Source organism: Salvia hispanica, chromosome 4, assembly GCF_029641045.1.
Source record: "Salvia hispanica isolate PSC_SH4W2 chromosome 4, Shi_PSC_v1, whole genome shotgun sequence".
Taxonomy (NCBI): domain Eukaryota; kingdom Viridiplantae; phylum Streptophyta; class Magnoliopsida; order Lamiales; family Lamiaceae; genus Salvia; species Salvia hispanica.
Window position 1 is genome coordinate 17,531,949 of NC_142695.1, and position 16,480 is coordinate 17,548,428.

Consider the following 16,480-nt stretch of genomic DNA (forward strand, 5'->3'; position numbering starts at 1 on the left):
AGTGCGAGACTTCAGACTCAACTATATACTCCATCTGTTCTAGAGACATTTCATTTTGCGCACTCATTTTGAGAAAGTAATTATAAATAGTTAAAGTGAAGAGAGAGTAAAGTAAGAAATGGGTGCGCAAAATAAAATGTCTAGAACGGATGAAGTGTAAATAAAAGAAATATTGAATTTATTGATTTCGTAAAATAAGTAATTCTGTCTCCATCCCATTTATAAACCTCTTTTTAACTCTACACGGATTTAAAAATATTATTTGACTTTACGAAGACAAATACTAGAAAAATAAATTAGTTAGGCGTGGATCTCACTTTTAAAATAGAAAAAATTATAAACAAAACGAAAAGAAAAAACAAATGAAAAGAAAAAAAAAGTATATTCTTGTCCACATCTTGAATGCGAGAACAAATATTTTCCACGAGTGATGGTTGAAGCATGTTGCGCAAACGCAACATGAAATCTTAAGAGCCTATCCCAAACGTCCATAGTAATCCTTCGCAATTTCCCTACTCCTCTCTTATCTCTTCTGTGCATCTATAGCTCTTTGTCACAAAAATTCATGTACAGGAGTATTTTTTTAACTTACTATAGACTTATCATAATCAACGTTTCTTTAAGGATTAGCATACATTTCGAATATGATTTTTTGCTAATTTAAGTTAATCAGAAAATTCAAATGTTGAGAGAATATAAATTCTAAATATCCGAAATCTGAATACGAAAATCCAAACTTTTATAACTAAATCAGAATTGAACTAAAAGATCCTAAAAATCCAAAATAAAAGATTTTAAATGGAGTATATATCTTTGTATAGGTTATAAGTATTTTAAAAAATATATCAGAATAGACTATTTAAAAAATATGATATTTAAATAACATTATATTGAGTATATTAAATATAATTTGGTTTTTAAGTTTTTTTTTTTCAATTTAAAATCCAATCCCAACCCAACTAACAATCTTAATTTTAAAAAAATAAGATTTGACACAAAAATACGCATCGAATATTTTAATTTGTTTTCGACTATTCTGATTAAATATATTTTACGTGCTAGTGATTCTCAGATCAAAGTAGAAAAATTGCAAAATAATGGCTTTAATATATATATCCATTTTGAGTCAAAATACATTTAAAATAAGGCATCTAAGATCCTAGATTCTATTGCATATAGGACGGAATATGACTGTAGGGATCAGACCATTCGGGATTCGCTAATTACCGGGACCTCTTTTATTGATTGGTTCTGAGATGGCTAATCTCAGAGGTACAAGCCAAATACAACAGTGGTATCTTGATTACACACTAAGTACAATGTTACAAGCAGAAACCCTAGACTAAGCTTAAGAACTCCTTAGCTCTTGAGAGTCCATCTTTTCTGGTTGTACCTGCACACTTAGTAGCTGAATTAGTCACACAAGAAACTGATCCCGAAGGATCTAAACACAAAAGAGACTAAGTCAGAGAATCGGGCCACGAGTGGCTCAGGTCACAGCAGTGACTGCACTAGGCCTCAGACCTCCCCAATCCTCACAACAAGTCACAAAGGAGAGCACCGTTGAACGAACTCAAACCAGAGATCAGTGGAACCCTAGATCTCACCGGTCAACGCACACCACGGCCGTCTCACACGTGGACTCACCCACACAGCTCCAGGACACAGCCAAGAACACAAGATCCCTGACCACACACCCCAAGCACTTCGGGATTGGTCACTGATTGAAGACCAAACCCTAGAATGAGAAGGAAACCGAAGAAGTTGCCTAGCACTCAATCTACACCGGTAGAACTCTTAATCATCGGTGGAACAGAAAGCCCGAAGGAGAACTCCGGCTAGGTTTGCCAGAATCTTAGAGAGAAGGGAGAGAGGAGGCGGTTTCTGGAAGCAAGAGAGAGAGAGAGATTGGAGCGAATGAGAGAAGTCTAACAGGCTTCTCTCACTTAACAAACACAACACTCATCCAACGGCTGAGAGCCACAATCCGCGTGGAGTTGCTAGGTGTCACACATCCAGCCGCTCTGGATAAGTAAACGGGCCAGGCTCGATTTGGGCCAACAATTAATCACATGGGCTCAGCATGGACCAGCCCAATCAATTAATAAAGGAAGCCCAAAGCAAGGAGTCTAATATTCAGCATTCTCCACCTTTGGACTACTTCTGGAGAAACAGGGGAGAGCCTTGGTCTACTGCTGCTTCATCATTGCCTACAAGGCATTCCTATCACCAAAGAACACAAAGTTCATTAGATAGAAGATGCCAGGTTGCCTAATAAAACACCAGATGGTAACCCAACTAGTTTTGTAGGACTTAAACTGCCTTGTGACTTCAAAGAGTCAACAAGGTCTTTACCCGGGACATGCAATGCACATGTTCAACCAAAATCAAAGTGCAATTTTTTGATGCATGACAACAACTTATCCACAGAAATACATTTGGTACCCATATCAGCAGGGTTATGATCAGTATGCACCTTTTGTAAAAGAACTTCACCTTTTTCTACAACATCTCTAATAAAATGGAACCTAACATCTATATGCTTAGTTCTATCATGGAAGACAGGGTTTTTACAAAGTTGAATGGCAGACTGACTATCAGAGTACAACACAGGAGCAGACTTAATAAACTTGAGCTCAGAGAGAACTCCCTTTAACCAGATTGCCTCCTTCATAGCCTCTGTAATGACTATATACTCTGATTCTGTTGTAGACAGAGCTACAATGTGTTGGACTTGTGATTTCCAACTAACACAAGACCTGCAAACCTGAAACACATAGAAAGTTGTGGACTTCCTCTTGTCCTTATCATTAGCATAGTTAGAATCAACAAAACCACACAACTCAACAATTTGATCATGCTTAGAAAAACACAAACCATACGTAGAAGTATTTTTCAGATATCTTAGCAACCACTTAAGAGCATCCCAATGCACTGGCCCAGGGTTAGACATGTATCTACTCAAGCAAGAAACAGCATAGGCAATGTCAGGCCTAGTACTAACCATAAGATACATCACAGAGCCAATAGCATTAGAATAAGGGAACTTTTGCATAACTTTAACCTCAGATTCAGTTGTAGGACAAAGGTCCTTACTCAGCATAAAATGAGCAGCTAAAGGAACAGAAGCAATTTTAGCACCAAGCATATTAAACTTTTCAAGAATTTTTTGCACATAAGGCTCCTGATGAAGGACCAGAGAAGATGACTTCCTATCCCTAAGGATATTGATCCCCAAAATCTTTTTAGCATCACTAAGATCTTTCATGTCATAATTTTCACATAAGGCACTTTGCACATGTTTAATAGACTTAATGCAAGGACCCATAATGAGCATATCATCCACATACAGCAGCAAGAACACATGCACTTTATCAAGGTTTTTCACATACAAGCAGGCATCAAAGGTACTCCTAATGAAACCTAACTTCTGCATGCATGTATTAAACTTAATATTCCACTGCCTAGGAGATTGTTTAAGACCATACAGAGTCTTTTTAAGCAAACACACATGATTGGGAAAGTTGGGATCCACAAAACCCTCTGGTTGTTTCATGTATATGGGTTTTCCAAGTCACCATGAAGAAAAGCAGTTTTGACATCCATTTGCTTTAATTCCCAATTAAAATGAGCATATAAGGCAAGCATCACTTTTACAGTAGTAAACTTAACCACATGAGCAAAGATTTCTGTATAATCAATCCCCTCTTGCTAAGTAAAACCTTTGGCAACCAACCTAGCCTTGTACCTCAACCCCTCAATCTCATCTTTCAATTTAAACAGCCACCTGCAATCAACTACAGAGGAACCAAGGGGCAGAGGCACAAGGATCCAAGTTTTATTGACAAACAGAGAGTGGATTTCATCTTGCATAGCTTTAAACCATAAATTCCAGAACTTGGACTTTTGAGCCTGCTTAAAAGTTTGAAGCTCATTTCCATCAGATTCAAACACATTAAAAGCTAGGGCAACTAAATTCACAAAAGAACCAAATCTATCAGGGGCTCTACCAACCCTTCTTGCTCTATCCCTAGTTAACTGATAATTGTGTAAATCTGGATTATTACTGGGTTGTGGCTCACCATCAAAAACATTTTCATGGTCAGGGTCTTGGTTTTCTAGAGGCTCAGGGGGTATAGGATCTGGGTTAATAGGGGAAGAGTTTCACACCTGCTCCACCTCAGTGGAAGCATCACTGCCCTGGGACTCCACCTCACTTGAGGACCTCTCCTCAGATTGCTCCACCTCACTAAGAGGTTCACCATCTGAGGATGGAGAAGCAGGGGACCTGGGGACAACACAGGGGAAGTCATCTTCATTGAAGATAACATCCCTACTGACCACAACCTTGAAACCAGGTTCATCCCTAACCCACACCCTATAACCCTTAACACCATCAGGATAGCCAACAAAAACACCCTTCCTTGACCTTGGGTCTAACTTGTCAGTTTTTGAATGAATAAAAGCACTACACCCAAACATCCTTAGGTGTGACAGATTGGGTTTTCTACCAGTGAAAACATGCTCAGGGCATCTGCCCTTAAGAGGAACAGAAGGGGATCTTTTTATCAAATAACAAGCAGTGTAAAGAGCTTCACCCCAAAACTTTTTGGACAAACCACTTTTGGACAGGAGACACCTAACCTTTTCAAGTAAAGTCCTATTCATCCTCTCAGTAACACCATTTTGCTGAGGGGTGTAAGGAGTAGTTTTATGTCCCATAATCCCAGATTTTTGACACAAAGAATCCATTTGAGCATTGCAAAACTCAAGGCCATTATCTGTCCTAATGGTCTTGATACATTTTCCAGTTTGATTTTCAATTAAAACTCTCCAATTTGAAAAGGTTTGAAACACATCAGACTTATGTTTTAAAAGAAAACACCAAACTTTTCTTGAAAAATCATCCACAATGGATAAGAAATACACAGATTCAGAGTGGGTAGTAACAGAGGCAGGGCCCCAAACATCCATATGCAGGTACTCTAAGACAGCTTGACTAACATTTTCAGTCACAGGGGTGGGAAAAGACACCCTATGCTGTTTTCCCATCACACAAGTTTCACAAAAGGGGAGCTCATTTTTGAAATCCAACTCACTCAAAATATCAGAATTTTTCAAAAGTTTTAACCCCTTCTGACTCATGTGCCCAAGTCTATTATGCCACAGTAAAGCCTTATCCATTTTAACCAGATTTACACTATGATCATAACTAGTTAGAGGCTTAGCAGTACACACATACATATTACACTTTTCACAGCTTTAAACAGGCATAGCACACCCTTACAGATCTTCATTATACCCTGCCCCCACTTACCCTCAAAACCCTCATATTCAAGACAAGAGCAAGACAACAGATTGTAGTTCAGATCAGGCACATATCTCACATTTTTCAAAGGCAACAAGTATCCATTCTCAAACTTTAAAAGCACAGTACCAATGCCAAGAATTTTACACTTCTTGTCATTAGCCATAGACACAAAAGCATTTTCCACAAGTTTGAGAGAAGTAAAAGCATCTTTGAAAGGACATATGTGAAAAGTGCATCCAGAATCAATTAGCCAGTCATATTTGATAAAGAAACACTCAGAGGCAGAGTTTACAGAAAAAACATCATGGTTCATAAAACAAACACCATCTGCACCATCATCCCTGGCCAGATTTGCAACAGACTCCATCTGGTTACTACCATTTGGATTCTAACCTTTCTTGGGTCTAGTACATTCTGCCTTGCAATGACCCACTTCACCACAATTAAAACATTTTCTTTTAAACTTAGGGTCCTTACTTTTAGACCTAGACCTGCCTCTGTTTGACTTCTTACCATTCCCAGAGGAATTACTGCCATCCCCTCTAGATTTAGACCTCCCTCTCACAGTCAAAGCCTTAGTTTGAGAAGATTTAGGGTTAAAGTTTTCTTTAAGCTTCAATTCTTTTGACTTTAAAGAACTGATTATTATGTCTAGAGGGGCACTATCCCTTCCATACTTTATAGCTGCCTTAACATCACCATAAGTATCAGGGATAGCATTTATGAGGGCTATGCTGGTATACTCATCAATGGTTTTATCTCCAGACCTTTTTAATGTCCTAGACCAATTTTTGAAAGATATCAATATTATCATCTATGTCCTTTGAAAGATCCAATTTAAATTTAAAAAGCTTTTCCAGGAGATACATCCTGGAGGACATAGAAGTTTCAGTATAGAGGGTATCCAGCTTAGCCCACATCTCACTGGCAGATTCAATAGCCCCAACCTTTCTAATCACAGAGTCAGAAAGGTTGAGGATAATTGAAGACCTAGCTAATTCATTCATTTCAGCCTTTTTCTCAGCAGACATATTTTCAGGAAGAACCCCTTCAATGGCTTTGAAAACCTTTTGCTGAATCAGAACACATTTTACCTTTTGTTTCCATATAACAAAATCATTTTTCCCATTGAAAGGGACAATGCCAACTGGCTGAGTCATTTTGAGAAAGATTTTTACACACACAAAAGAACTCAACACACCAAGGGCAAAGCAAGCAACTCTGCTTTCACAGACAGTGGATTTAAACAGATAACAGTCAAAGGATCCACTAGGAACAAAGATGCAGAGATTTTTCATGCAAAGATCACAGATGCAGCTAAGAGCAAGCACACACACACACAGGAAAAACAACTCAAGGTGATCCCAGACACACAAAGATCAAGTCCAGGAGAGTTCCTTCCTATCTCTCACGTGTACCCCGACAAGAGGATTTCCCAATTCACAATCACCCAATGTATGGGGGCGCAGGGGTTCACTCAAGGCGGTTAAGGCACAGGGTGGATAGGTAATTCACTCAAGACACGGAAGAGAGTTCTGAGATACACACCTTGAGTAAGAAAAGAGAAGCAAGCAAGCAGCGGAAGGAAAAAAAAAGCTGTAAGCACCAAGATCATGCAAGAAGACAAGAGCACAGAGCCTAGACCGCGGCCAGCGGTTACTACCAGCAACAAAAGCCCAAGCCTAGGGTTCTAAGAAAGCATAAAAGAGAGGTTTAGCCAATTTACCAGAGCGGTTACCCTTCGTTAAGGTGTAACCGTCTTACCTCAGGGCCTATACCGGAGGCCGAGCTTTACTCTGACGATCCCAACTCCTTAATTTGCGACTCGGCGCGCCCAAGTGATCCCCCCGTGGCTCTGATACCACTGTAGGGATCAGACCACTCGGGATTCGCTAATTACCGGGACCTCTTTTATTGATTGGTTCTGAGATGGCTAATCTCAGAGGTACAAGCCAAATACAACAGTGGTATCTTGATTACACACTAAGTACAATGTTACAAGCAGAAACCCTAGACTAAGCTTAAGAACTCCTTGGCTCTTGAGAGTCCATCTTTTCTGGTTGTACCTGCACACTTAGTAGCTGAATTAGTCACACAAGAAACTGATCCCGAAGGATCTAAACACAAAAGAGACTAAGTCAGAGAATCGGGCCACGAGTGGCTCAGGTCACAGCAGTGACTGCACTAGGCCTCAGACCTCCCCAATCCTCACAGCAAGTCACAAAGGAGAGCACCGTTGAACGAACTCAAACCAGAGATCAGTGGAACCCTAGATCTCACCGGTCAACGCACACCACGGCCGTCTCACACGCGGACTCACCCACACAGCTCCAGGACACAGCCAAGAACACAAGATCCCTCACCACACACCCCAAGCACTTCGGGGTTGGTCACTGACTGAAGACCAAACCCTAGAATGAGAAGGAAACCGAAGAAGTTGCCTAGCACTCAATCTACACCGGTAGAACTCTTAGGAACTGAGAATCATCGGTGGAACAGAAAGCTCGAAGGAGAACTCCGGCTAGGTTCGCCGGAATCTTAGAGAGAAGGGAGAGATGAGGCGGTTTCTGGAAGCAAGAGAGAGAGAGAGATTGAAGCGAATGAGAGAAGTCTAACAGGCTTCTCTCACTTAACAAACACAACACTCATCCAACGGCTGAGAGCCACAATCCGCGTGGAGTTGCCAGGTGTCACACATCCAGCCGCTCTGGATAAGTAAACGGGCCAGGCTCGATTTGGGCCAACAATTAATCACATGGGCTCAGCATGGACTAGCCTAATCAATTAATAAAGGAAGCCCAAAGCAAGGAGTCCATTATTCAACAATGACAATGACAATGAAAGATTGATTCGCCGCTTTAATTTTCATGGATGTTTACAGTCGAACTAAATTTTGTTTAAAGAACCATTACTTGATTATGTATATGTGTGAGTAAATCATAATTTTACAATTTAATTATGTAGAATATGATCAAACTGTATATGAGGGGGTTTACTTAGTGGAGAGTTGAGAAGCTTGTTTTGGAGTATAATACAAACATCTTTAAAGATCTAAGTCATTAGTATCAATTTTTTAAGTTTGATTTATCCATGCATATGTCATTTGCATACTAGTCACATGAGCATGATTTATCCTAGAGGCAACAAAGATAGTGGGGTGTGTCTTCACATGTAAAAATAGAACAATACCATGATGAGAATTTAGCATCATTTGTTTCCAAATGTACAAGAATTGGAATTTGTTATGAGGTATAAGAAAGATATAAACTTCATTTAATATGAACAGTGAAGAATCTATACTTTATAACACTCCGATATATTTATGTCGACTGATCTAATAATTGCATAAATCTCATATCTTAATATATAAGTTGCATTTCAACTTCCGAATGAATGATTAACAAATTAGTGATATCAAGTTTACGAGGATAGACGCAATAACGTCAACATGATCTGTGTTTGTTCTATATTTACAGTCTTTGTATGACTACGAACTTTGTCTTTTAGTAGACTCTTGAATATGATTAGGATGTCATCACCTCTTAAAATAACACCATATCACCATTCCTAGCCAATCATTTGTACACGTGGACGAATAATAAGCAGCCACGTGGCAAAAAAAAATATTTCTGAAAAAGATGGCTAGCAATATGGTACACACTATACAACAATTTTTCTTGGCCAGCAATATCCGACACGCTATAGATTGTTGTGTAGCATTTATAATATTGCAGTGTAACGTTTATAATATTGCTGTATAAATGGTATCACGGTGTCACTTTAAGAGGGATTGTCATTTTAACAGAATCCTACGATCAATATTAGTTGTATTTGATTCATAAGCGACTCTGTTGCTCGTTGGTATGACCAAACGTGCTATGTAATTCTATTTTTTCATTTATTTATTCATCAAAACAAATTAGTGAGATGTTTATTGAAGAGATTATGAAAAAGGGGGGGAGTGTGGATAAAACATGGCCAAGCAGCCAATCACAATTCAAAGAAATCCAACCAATAAAAATCTATCTTAACAGTAAACAAATAAAAGTGCCAAAAACCCCCCATTCAACCACGACGCCGCAGCTCCCTCCACATTTTTGCGGCGTCGATCAAAATCACTTGCAAAACCCTCGATTTTTCTGTCCTTCACTTCCACTCAATTAATCACAATATTATCCGTTAAAAATGTCTGTTTCGAGTGCATTTGTGGGGGCAAAGCTCGAAGCTTTGCCTGTCAGAACTACGGCGTCCTCATCCGCTGCTCCTCGATCCAGGCTAGCGGCTCCGATCAGGAGGAACTGGGGAATGATCAAGTGCGAGGCCACGCCGGACGCTCTGGCGGACCCGGAAAATGCCGCTTCGAGCTTATCGGCTCTCGAACAGCTCAAGGCCTCCGCCACTGACAGTATGAATTCGTAGCTCATTTTTTCACAATTATTACCTTTTCGCTTTTATTAGGACGCCATGAAATTAATTTAGGCGCAGTTGCTTAATTTAATTGATTGAGAATTTAATCCATGTCTCTTGTCTCAGTTATTTTCAGACTCAATCACATGTTTTTCTCACATTAATAGATAATCTCTTTAGTATTTGATCATGATCATACTTTGCCAACAAAACAGCTTGTATCTCCTCTTATGATTTTGTTAGGAGATTGGGATATTCTTGAAATCGCAATCTTGATTCGGTTGCAGGATATACAAAAGAAAGAAGCAGCATTGTAGTGATTGGTTTGAGTATCCACACTACACCTGTTGAAATGCGGGAGAAACTCGCTATTCCTGAGGCAGAGTGGCCAAGAGCTATAAGCGAGCTCTGTGATTTGAATCATATCGAAGAGGCCGCTGTTCTGAGTACTTGTAACAGAATGGAAATCTACGTGGTAGCTCTTTCTCGCCACCGAGGGGTTAAAGAAGTGACTGAATGGATGTCCAAGGTATCTGTTTCTTCGTTGTTTTGCATAGGCAGCTAAAATGTTTATAGTTTTCCAAGCGCATTCATGTTAGTTTTTGTCATTGATACTAAACCTGTTTATGGAAGACGTTTTTGTTACCTTTGGCAGGAAAAACTACGTATTAAGACTTCTTATCTTTATATAACTTGCATCTTATGATTGAACTTCGCATCTCCCTTTGATCTTTGGGAATGTGTATCTACCAATCGTTGTGAATCTCATGATAGATTGTATGCTTGTCAGACTAGTGGAATCCCATCTTCAGAGATATGTGAGCACCGTTTTCTACTTTATGATCAAGATGCGACTCAACACATCTTTCAAGTGTCGGCTGGACTAGATTCTTTGGTGTTAGGTGAAGGTCAAATTCTGGCTCAAGTGAAGCAAGTAGTTAAAGTTGGGCAGGGAGTAGTGGGGTTTGGACGGAACATAAGTGGTCTCTTTAAACATGCGATCACTGTGGGGAAGCGGGTTAGAACTGAGACGAACATTGCAGCTGGTGCAGTTTCCGTGAGCTCAGCTGCTGTGGAGTTGGCTTTGATGAAACTCCCGGAAGCCTCGCATTCCACTGCTAGAATGTTAGTTGTTGGAGCAGGAAAAATGGGAAAGCTGGTGGTCAAACACTTGGCTGCCAAAGGGTGCACGAAGATGGTGGTAGTGAATCGAAGTGAAGACAGAGTCTCTGCCATTCGCGAGGAGATCAAGGATGTTGAGATCATCTACAAACCCCTTACTGAGATGCTAATTTGCATAGCACAAGCAGATGTCGTTTTCACAAGCACTGCATCGGAGACTCCACTGTTTCTGAAAGAGCACGTTGTAGACCTCCCCCCGGTTGTTCCAAATGTAGGGGGTTTGAGGCTATTTGTCGACATCTCTGTCCCAAGAAACGTAGGTGCATGTCTCAATGATCTCGAGACTGCACGAGTGTACAACGTGGATGATCTTAAGGAGGTTGTCGCTGCTAATAAAGAAGACCGTCTACGTAAAGCAATGGAAGCTCAGGCCATTATAGCAGAAGAGTCGAAGCAATTTGAAGCCTGGCGCGATTCACTGGAGACCGTGCCAACCATCAAGAAACTGAGGGCATATGCTGAAAGAATAAGAGGAGCAGAGCTGGAAAAATGCTTGTCGAAAATGGGAGATGATGTTCCAAAGAAGACAAAGAAGGCTGTTGAGGATCTCAGCAGAGGGATCGTGAACAAGCTTCTACACGGGCCGATGCAACACCTGAGGTGTGACGGGAGCGACAGCCGCACGCTGACCGAGACACTCGAGAACATGCATGCTCTTAACAGGATGTTCAGCCTTGAGACTGAGATCTCTGTGTTGGAACAGAAAATTAGAGCTAAGGTGGAGCAAACACAAGTGAATTCTCTTTCTACAATTCTTGCTTTCAGGCCTCCAGTGTGTGAATAAAGGGAGAGCTCCATTGTATTCTAAATAAATTTTTTTAGTATTAATATATTCATGGGATTAGATTTCTTGGAAAATCTTTCCCTCGTTAATATAAGTTTAACACAGTTTTCCTCAAATATGTAAGTAATTAAGGTGTCGAGTTTGTGATTTGTCCATGTATATCTCTTCGTAAGAATTTTATTTGTAGATATACAAGCTTTAAGTTTTTTTAATCTATTTTTCCTATTTTATTTATATTTAATCAAAATAAACAAATTTGGCGTTCTAATTTTTCGACTGACGAACAATTCCGATCAAATTTAGAGTCATTTAAGTTAGATACGGCATACTACTCTCTATGCGGCATGCGGCTATAACATGTAAACACCCTACACTAAAGACGAAACCAAGTTGTAATATACTAACTCTTTTTACAAAGAGCATTAGCTTTGTATATTTGGATTACAATTGCTCTAGAGTATAAGTTAGTGAGTACTTAATAAGGATTTGTATACTGAATGTTAATAATGTGTTGGGTTAGGGCTCCTAATTTGTGGGATAAAAAACTTAAAACAAAATTGGCCCGTTAACCGTTAAGTATACCAAAAGAGAATAAATAGAACCCTAATTTATTAGATGAGTCGTCCAGATTAAATAGATATAGAGAAAATGTGTAGAAGGAATGAAAGAGATAAATGCGCTCTTAGTCACTGTCTCAGATTAAATAGATATAGAGAAAATGTGTAGAAGGAATGAAAGAGAGAAATGCGCTCTTAGTCACTGTCTCTATGATATTTGAAACTACTATGAAGTAATCTTATATTATCGTTTTCGTATATTCTTTCATTGTATTCTGTAATTTCTTAATTAAACGTCTTATTTTATTTAAACTTGTTTTATGGAGTATTATTAAGCACTAGTATCACACCCGTGCGATGCACGATATTTCATCTAAAACTTAAACAATATTAAATTATTATGTATCAAATTCAAAAAATTTATAAATGTCACACCCCAACCTCTCTTTGACATATATACTCACAATTAACAAATACAAATTTAAATAAAAGAATCATATATTAATTAAATCACCATCTAAATACCATAATAAAAAAAAAGTCCATCATTTATTAGCTTACATACAATATTCTACATCAACAGACATAACCATAAACATTAAATATCATCAACATTTCATATTCATATGCCTCTATGTTCAATTTATTATTCTCATATTCTGTGACAAATCAAGTCTGGTATCTGCCCGGGATTTCCATTGTATACGACCCGTAAGTCCCATTGCCTTTGGACATATATACATGACCCAAAGGTCCATTGCCATTGTATAATATGATCCGGAGGTCTCATTACCATTGCATACATATATATGACCCGAAGGTCCATTGCCATTGTATATATGACCCGTAAGTCCATTGCCATTGTATATGACCCGTAGGTCCATTGCCATTGATATATATCAGACCCAGAGCAAGACTGTCACAGATCCTCTTTAGCCAAATGATTCATATAATTCCAATATCATATGTAAAACATATTCATTGCAACAATCACATATCCATATCATATTCCAATAAATAATTTCAATATGATATATAAAACTTATCCATTGCACTAATCACAAATCTATATCATATTCCACCATCAATATCAAATAACACATAATTATATTAGATTCATATCAATCAATCATATAGCACTATAAAATTAAAAGTATAATTTATACACACCTTACTTTCATATGCTCGTTAGGCTAAGCTCCTGGTTTTAATTTCACTCTCTGACTCTTCATTTCTACTGTTCATTTTCTCCCTCCCCCGAACATTTACACGACCTCCCTCCCTCTAGTATTGTTAGCAAAATGTTCGTTTATAAGCTGACCTCCCCCCCCCCCCCCCTCCCTTTTCATCTCTATCACATAACTATATATATTTTGTTTATATATATTTTTTTATATTCTTGTATATATGTAATATTGAATGCATTTAAAACTATATTGAAATATGAATAGAAATAGGGGGATGATGACTGACGTAGAAGTCCCACCATATGAATTACTACATGGCCACGTAAATAGATTCAACAAAACACGTGTTGGTCACTAATTAAATATAGAACATCACTTATAAAAATAATAATTCTAATTCTCATTTGTATAATATATATATATATATATATAGGGTCTGGTTAGGATGAGATATTTTGGCATAATTGAGAAATGAGATGCAATCTCAGACACTAATTCACAAGATTAACTTAATGTCAACAACTATCACATTATGTCAACACGGGGGTATAATTGTCTTTTCATTAAATTGTATTTGAAATCATTTTCTAAAATTCTCTCTAAAACTCTAGCTGCAAAGTCTTCAAATCTTCAAATTTTCAAATCTTTAAATCTTCAACATTCAAATATTCAAATCTTCAACATTCAATAAAATAACACTTATTAAAATTTTAACAACTAAAAAATAACACTTATAATTCACATATCAATATCGAGAATATCGAATGTCAACAACTAACAAATAACACTTACAATTCGCATATCAATACCGAGAATATCGAATGTCAACAACTCGTATTAAAATGTCAACAACTAAAAAATAACACTTATAATTCACATATCAATATCGAGAATATCGAATGTCAACAACTCGTATTAAAATGTCAACAACTAACAAATAAACTTTACAATTCACATATCAATACCGAGAATATCGAATGTCAACAACTCGTATTAAAATGTCAACGACTAACAAATAATACTTATAATTCACATATCAATATCGAGAATATCGAATGTCAACAACTCGTATTAAAATGTCAACAACTAACAAATAACACTTATAATTTACATATCAATACTGAGAATATCGAATGTCAACAACTCGTATTAAAATGTCAACAACTAAAAAATAACACTTACAATTCACTTATCAATACCGAGATTATCGAATGTCAACAACTCGTATTAAAATGTCAACAACTAAAAAATAACACTTAGAATTCACTTATCAATACCGAGATTATCGAATGTCAACAACTCGTATTAAAATGTCAACAACTAAAAAATAACACTTATAATTAATGTCAACGACAAATGTCAATAACAAAAGTTATTTATGTCAACTACGATGTCAACAACAAACTTTATTTATGTCAACTACGATGTTAATAACAAACTTTATTTATGTCAACTACGATGTCAACAACAAACATTATTCATGTCAACTACGATGTCAACAACAAACGTTATTTATGTCAATTATTATGTATTCATCTTCCAGTTTCGTTCCACCACTAGAACAAGAAACATCTACCAAACTTTGCAGGCAATCAAATAAAAAGGAAAGGTAAGCAAATGAATGCTCAAAATGTCTCAGCGAAGATCAAAGCAATTCTTAACAACATTCCATCAATTTAAAGCAAAAGTCTATGATATCACGGTTCTGCAATTGATCTATTTCCACAACTTGAATTGAATATTTAAGAATCCAAATTCAAAACGATCCAAATAGAAAACATAGAATTCATCATCGGAATAAGTATAAAGATGGAGATAAAACATGTAAATCAAATTCGCATACGATCCAAACGCTATTCCTCAAATCGCAGCGATTCTACGACGATTACGTGGACAAATGCCGGAGTAACAGCATTCAGATCCAACCGCCTATTTTGAGCAAATCGGTGGAGAAATGTCGGAGTAACAACAACAATTAGATCCAGCAGCCGATTTGGAGCAAATCGGCGGAGAAATCAGCTCGCACAGAGAGAGAGAGGCTATCAGCAGGACTAGATCGGCGAATCTGGAGCGGGTGCAGGATGAGGAAGAGCGCCGCCGCGATTTGAGGCGGAGCATGAGCGAGAACTGCCGGGAGAGAGCAGGCGGAGATGAGTAGCGAAGAGTTCCGGCAGATGTGGAGGCATTCATCGCACGACAGCAGAGAAACAATCTACGTGAAATCGAATTGATCAAACGAAAATTGAGCAGAGAAATTGTAGATTTTCGAGACGGATCGAGCTGGATGGATTTAATTCTGGAATGAATGGTTGATTTGGAGAAGAAATTGCGGCAGTGTGATTTGGGGAAGAAATCAAAACATGAAATTACTATTCTGCCCTTTCATAATAAATTAATCTAAAAATATTTTTTGTATGGCAAAATCTGGACCACTCATTTAATAAAAATGAGTGGCTGATATTGCATCTCATTTCTCAATTACTCTAAAAAATTCTCAATTGATCATGGACCTATATATATATATACATATATATATAGAGAGTTGTGATCAATGTCGAACCAATTTTAAAAACCGAACTAGAGACCAAATCTGAGCCATTAGATCTAGTTTTTTTGATGAGATGTGCTGCTGTGAAAAAATTTTTGGCTTCATTACAAGCCCATTTTACTTCATTATATAGGTTTATTACTTCATTCTGTACTTCAAATGCTTCTACACATACTTCATTCCAATAATTTATTACATTATTCCATGTGTTTATTAAACCATATTAGCGCCATGGCGTTAGTGATAGATATTGTAGAGAAAAAGAACGGCACGCGACGGCGAAACCACATTTACGTATTGTAATGAAGTAAAAACCTACTGAAATGAAGTAAAAACCTACTAGAATGAAGTAATATATTCTGGAACGAAGTTAAATCTTCGTAACATGTTAGTATGACTTATTTACCTTCAGATGAATTAAAATAGGCTCGTGATGAAGGCGAAAATAATTTATAAATTTCTGTATCTTATCCATAAAAAACTAGATCTAAAAGCCCTAATTTG

General features: G+C 37.7%; 1 protein-coding gene and 1 long non-coding RNA gene across 2 annotated transcripts; one reads left to right on the forward strand and one right to left on the reverse strand.

The window, feature by feature from the left end:
* The first annotated feature begins 9,372 nt into the window (after nucleotides 1–9,372).
* LOC125192017 (glutamyl-tRNA reductase 1, chloroplastic-like) lies at nucleotides 9,373–11,778 on the forward strand. The gene is made up of 3 exons (XM_048089467.2): nucleotides 9,373–9,716; nucleotides 10,006–10,247; nucleotides 10,509–11,778. Exons 1-3 carry the CDS (start codon nucleotides 9,497–9,499, stop codon nucleotides 11,682–11,684), a joined length of 1,638 nt encoding a protein of 545 aa, XP_047945424.1. The 5' UTR covers nucleotides 9,373–9,496; the 3' UTR covers nucleotides 11,685–11,778.
* A 993-nt stretch (nucleotides 11,779–12,771) lies between these two features.
* On the reverse strand, nucleotides 12,772–13,511 carry LOC125191614 (uncharacterized). Its single transcript, XR_007171195.2, has 2 exons — nucleotides 13,412–13,511; nucleotides 12,772–13,157 (listed from the first exon to the last, which is right to left on the reverse strand). It is a non-coding gene; the product is annotated as an uncharacterized LOC125191614 (long non-coding RNA).
* Nucleotides 13,512–16,480: the final 2,969 nt, after the last annotated feature.

What these genes read in the sequence shown, in the direction of transcription:
- LOC125192017 (XM_048089467.2), top strand. Translation starts at nt 9,497, where the DNA reads ATGTCTGTTTCGAGTGCATTTGTGGGGGCAAAGCTCGAAGCTTTGCCT. An exon ending in CAAGGCCTCCGCCACTGACA is followed by an intron (nt 9,717 to 10,005) that starts GTATGAATTCGT and finishes ATTCGGTTGCAG; the next exon opens with GATATACAAAAGAAAGAAGC. An exon ending in TGACTGAATGGATGTCCAAG is followed by an intron (nt 10,248 to 10,508) that starts GTATCTGTTTCT and finishes TATGCTTGTCAG; the next exon opens with ACTAGTGGAATCCCATCTTC.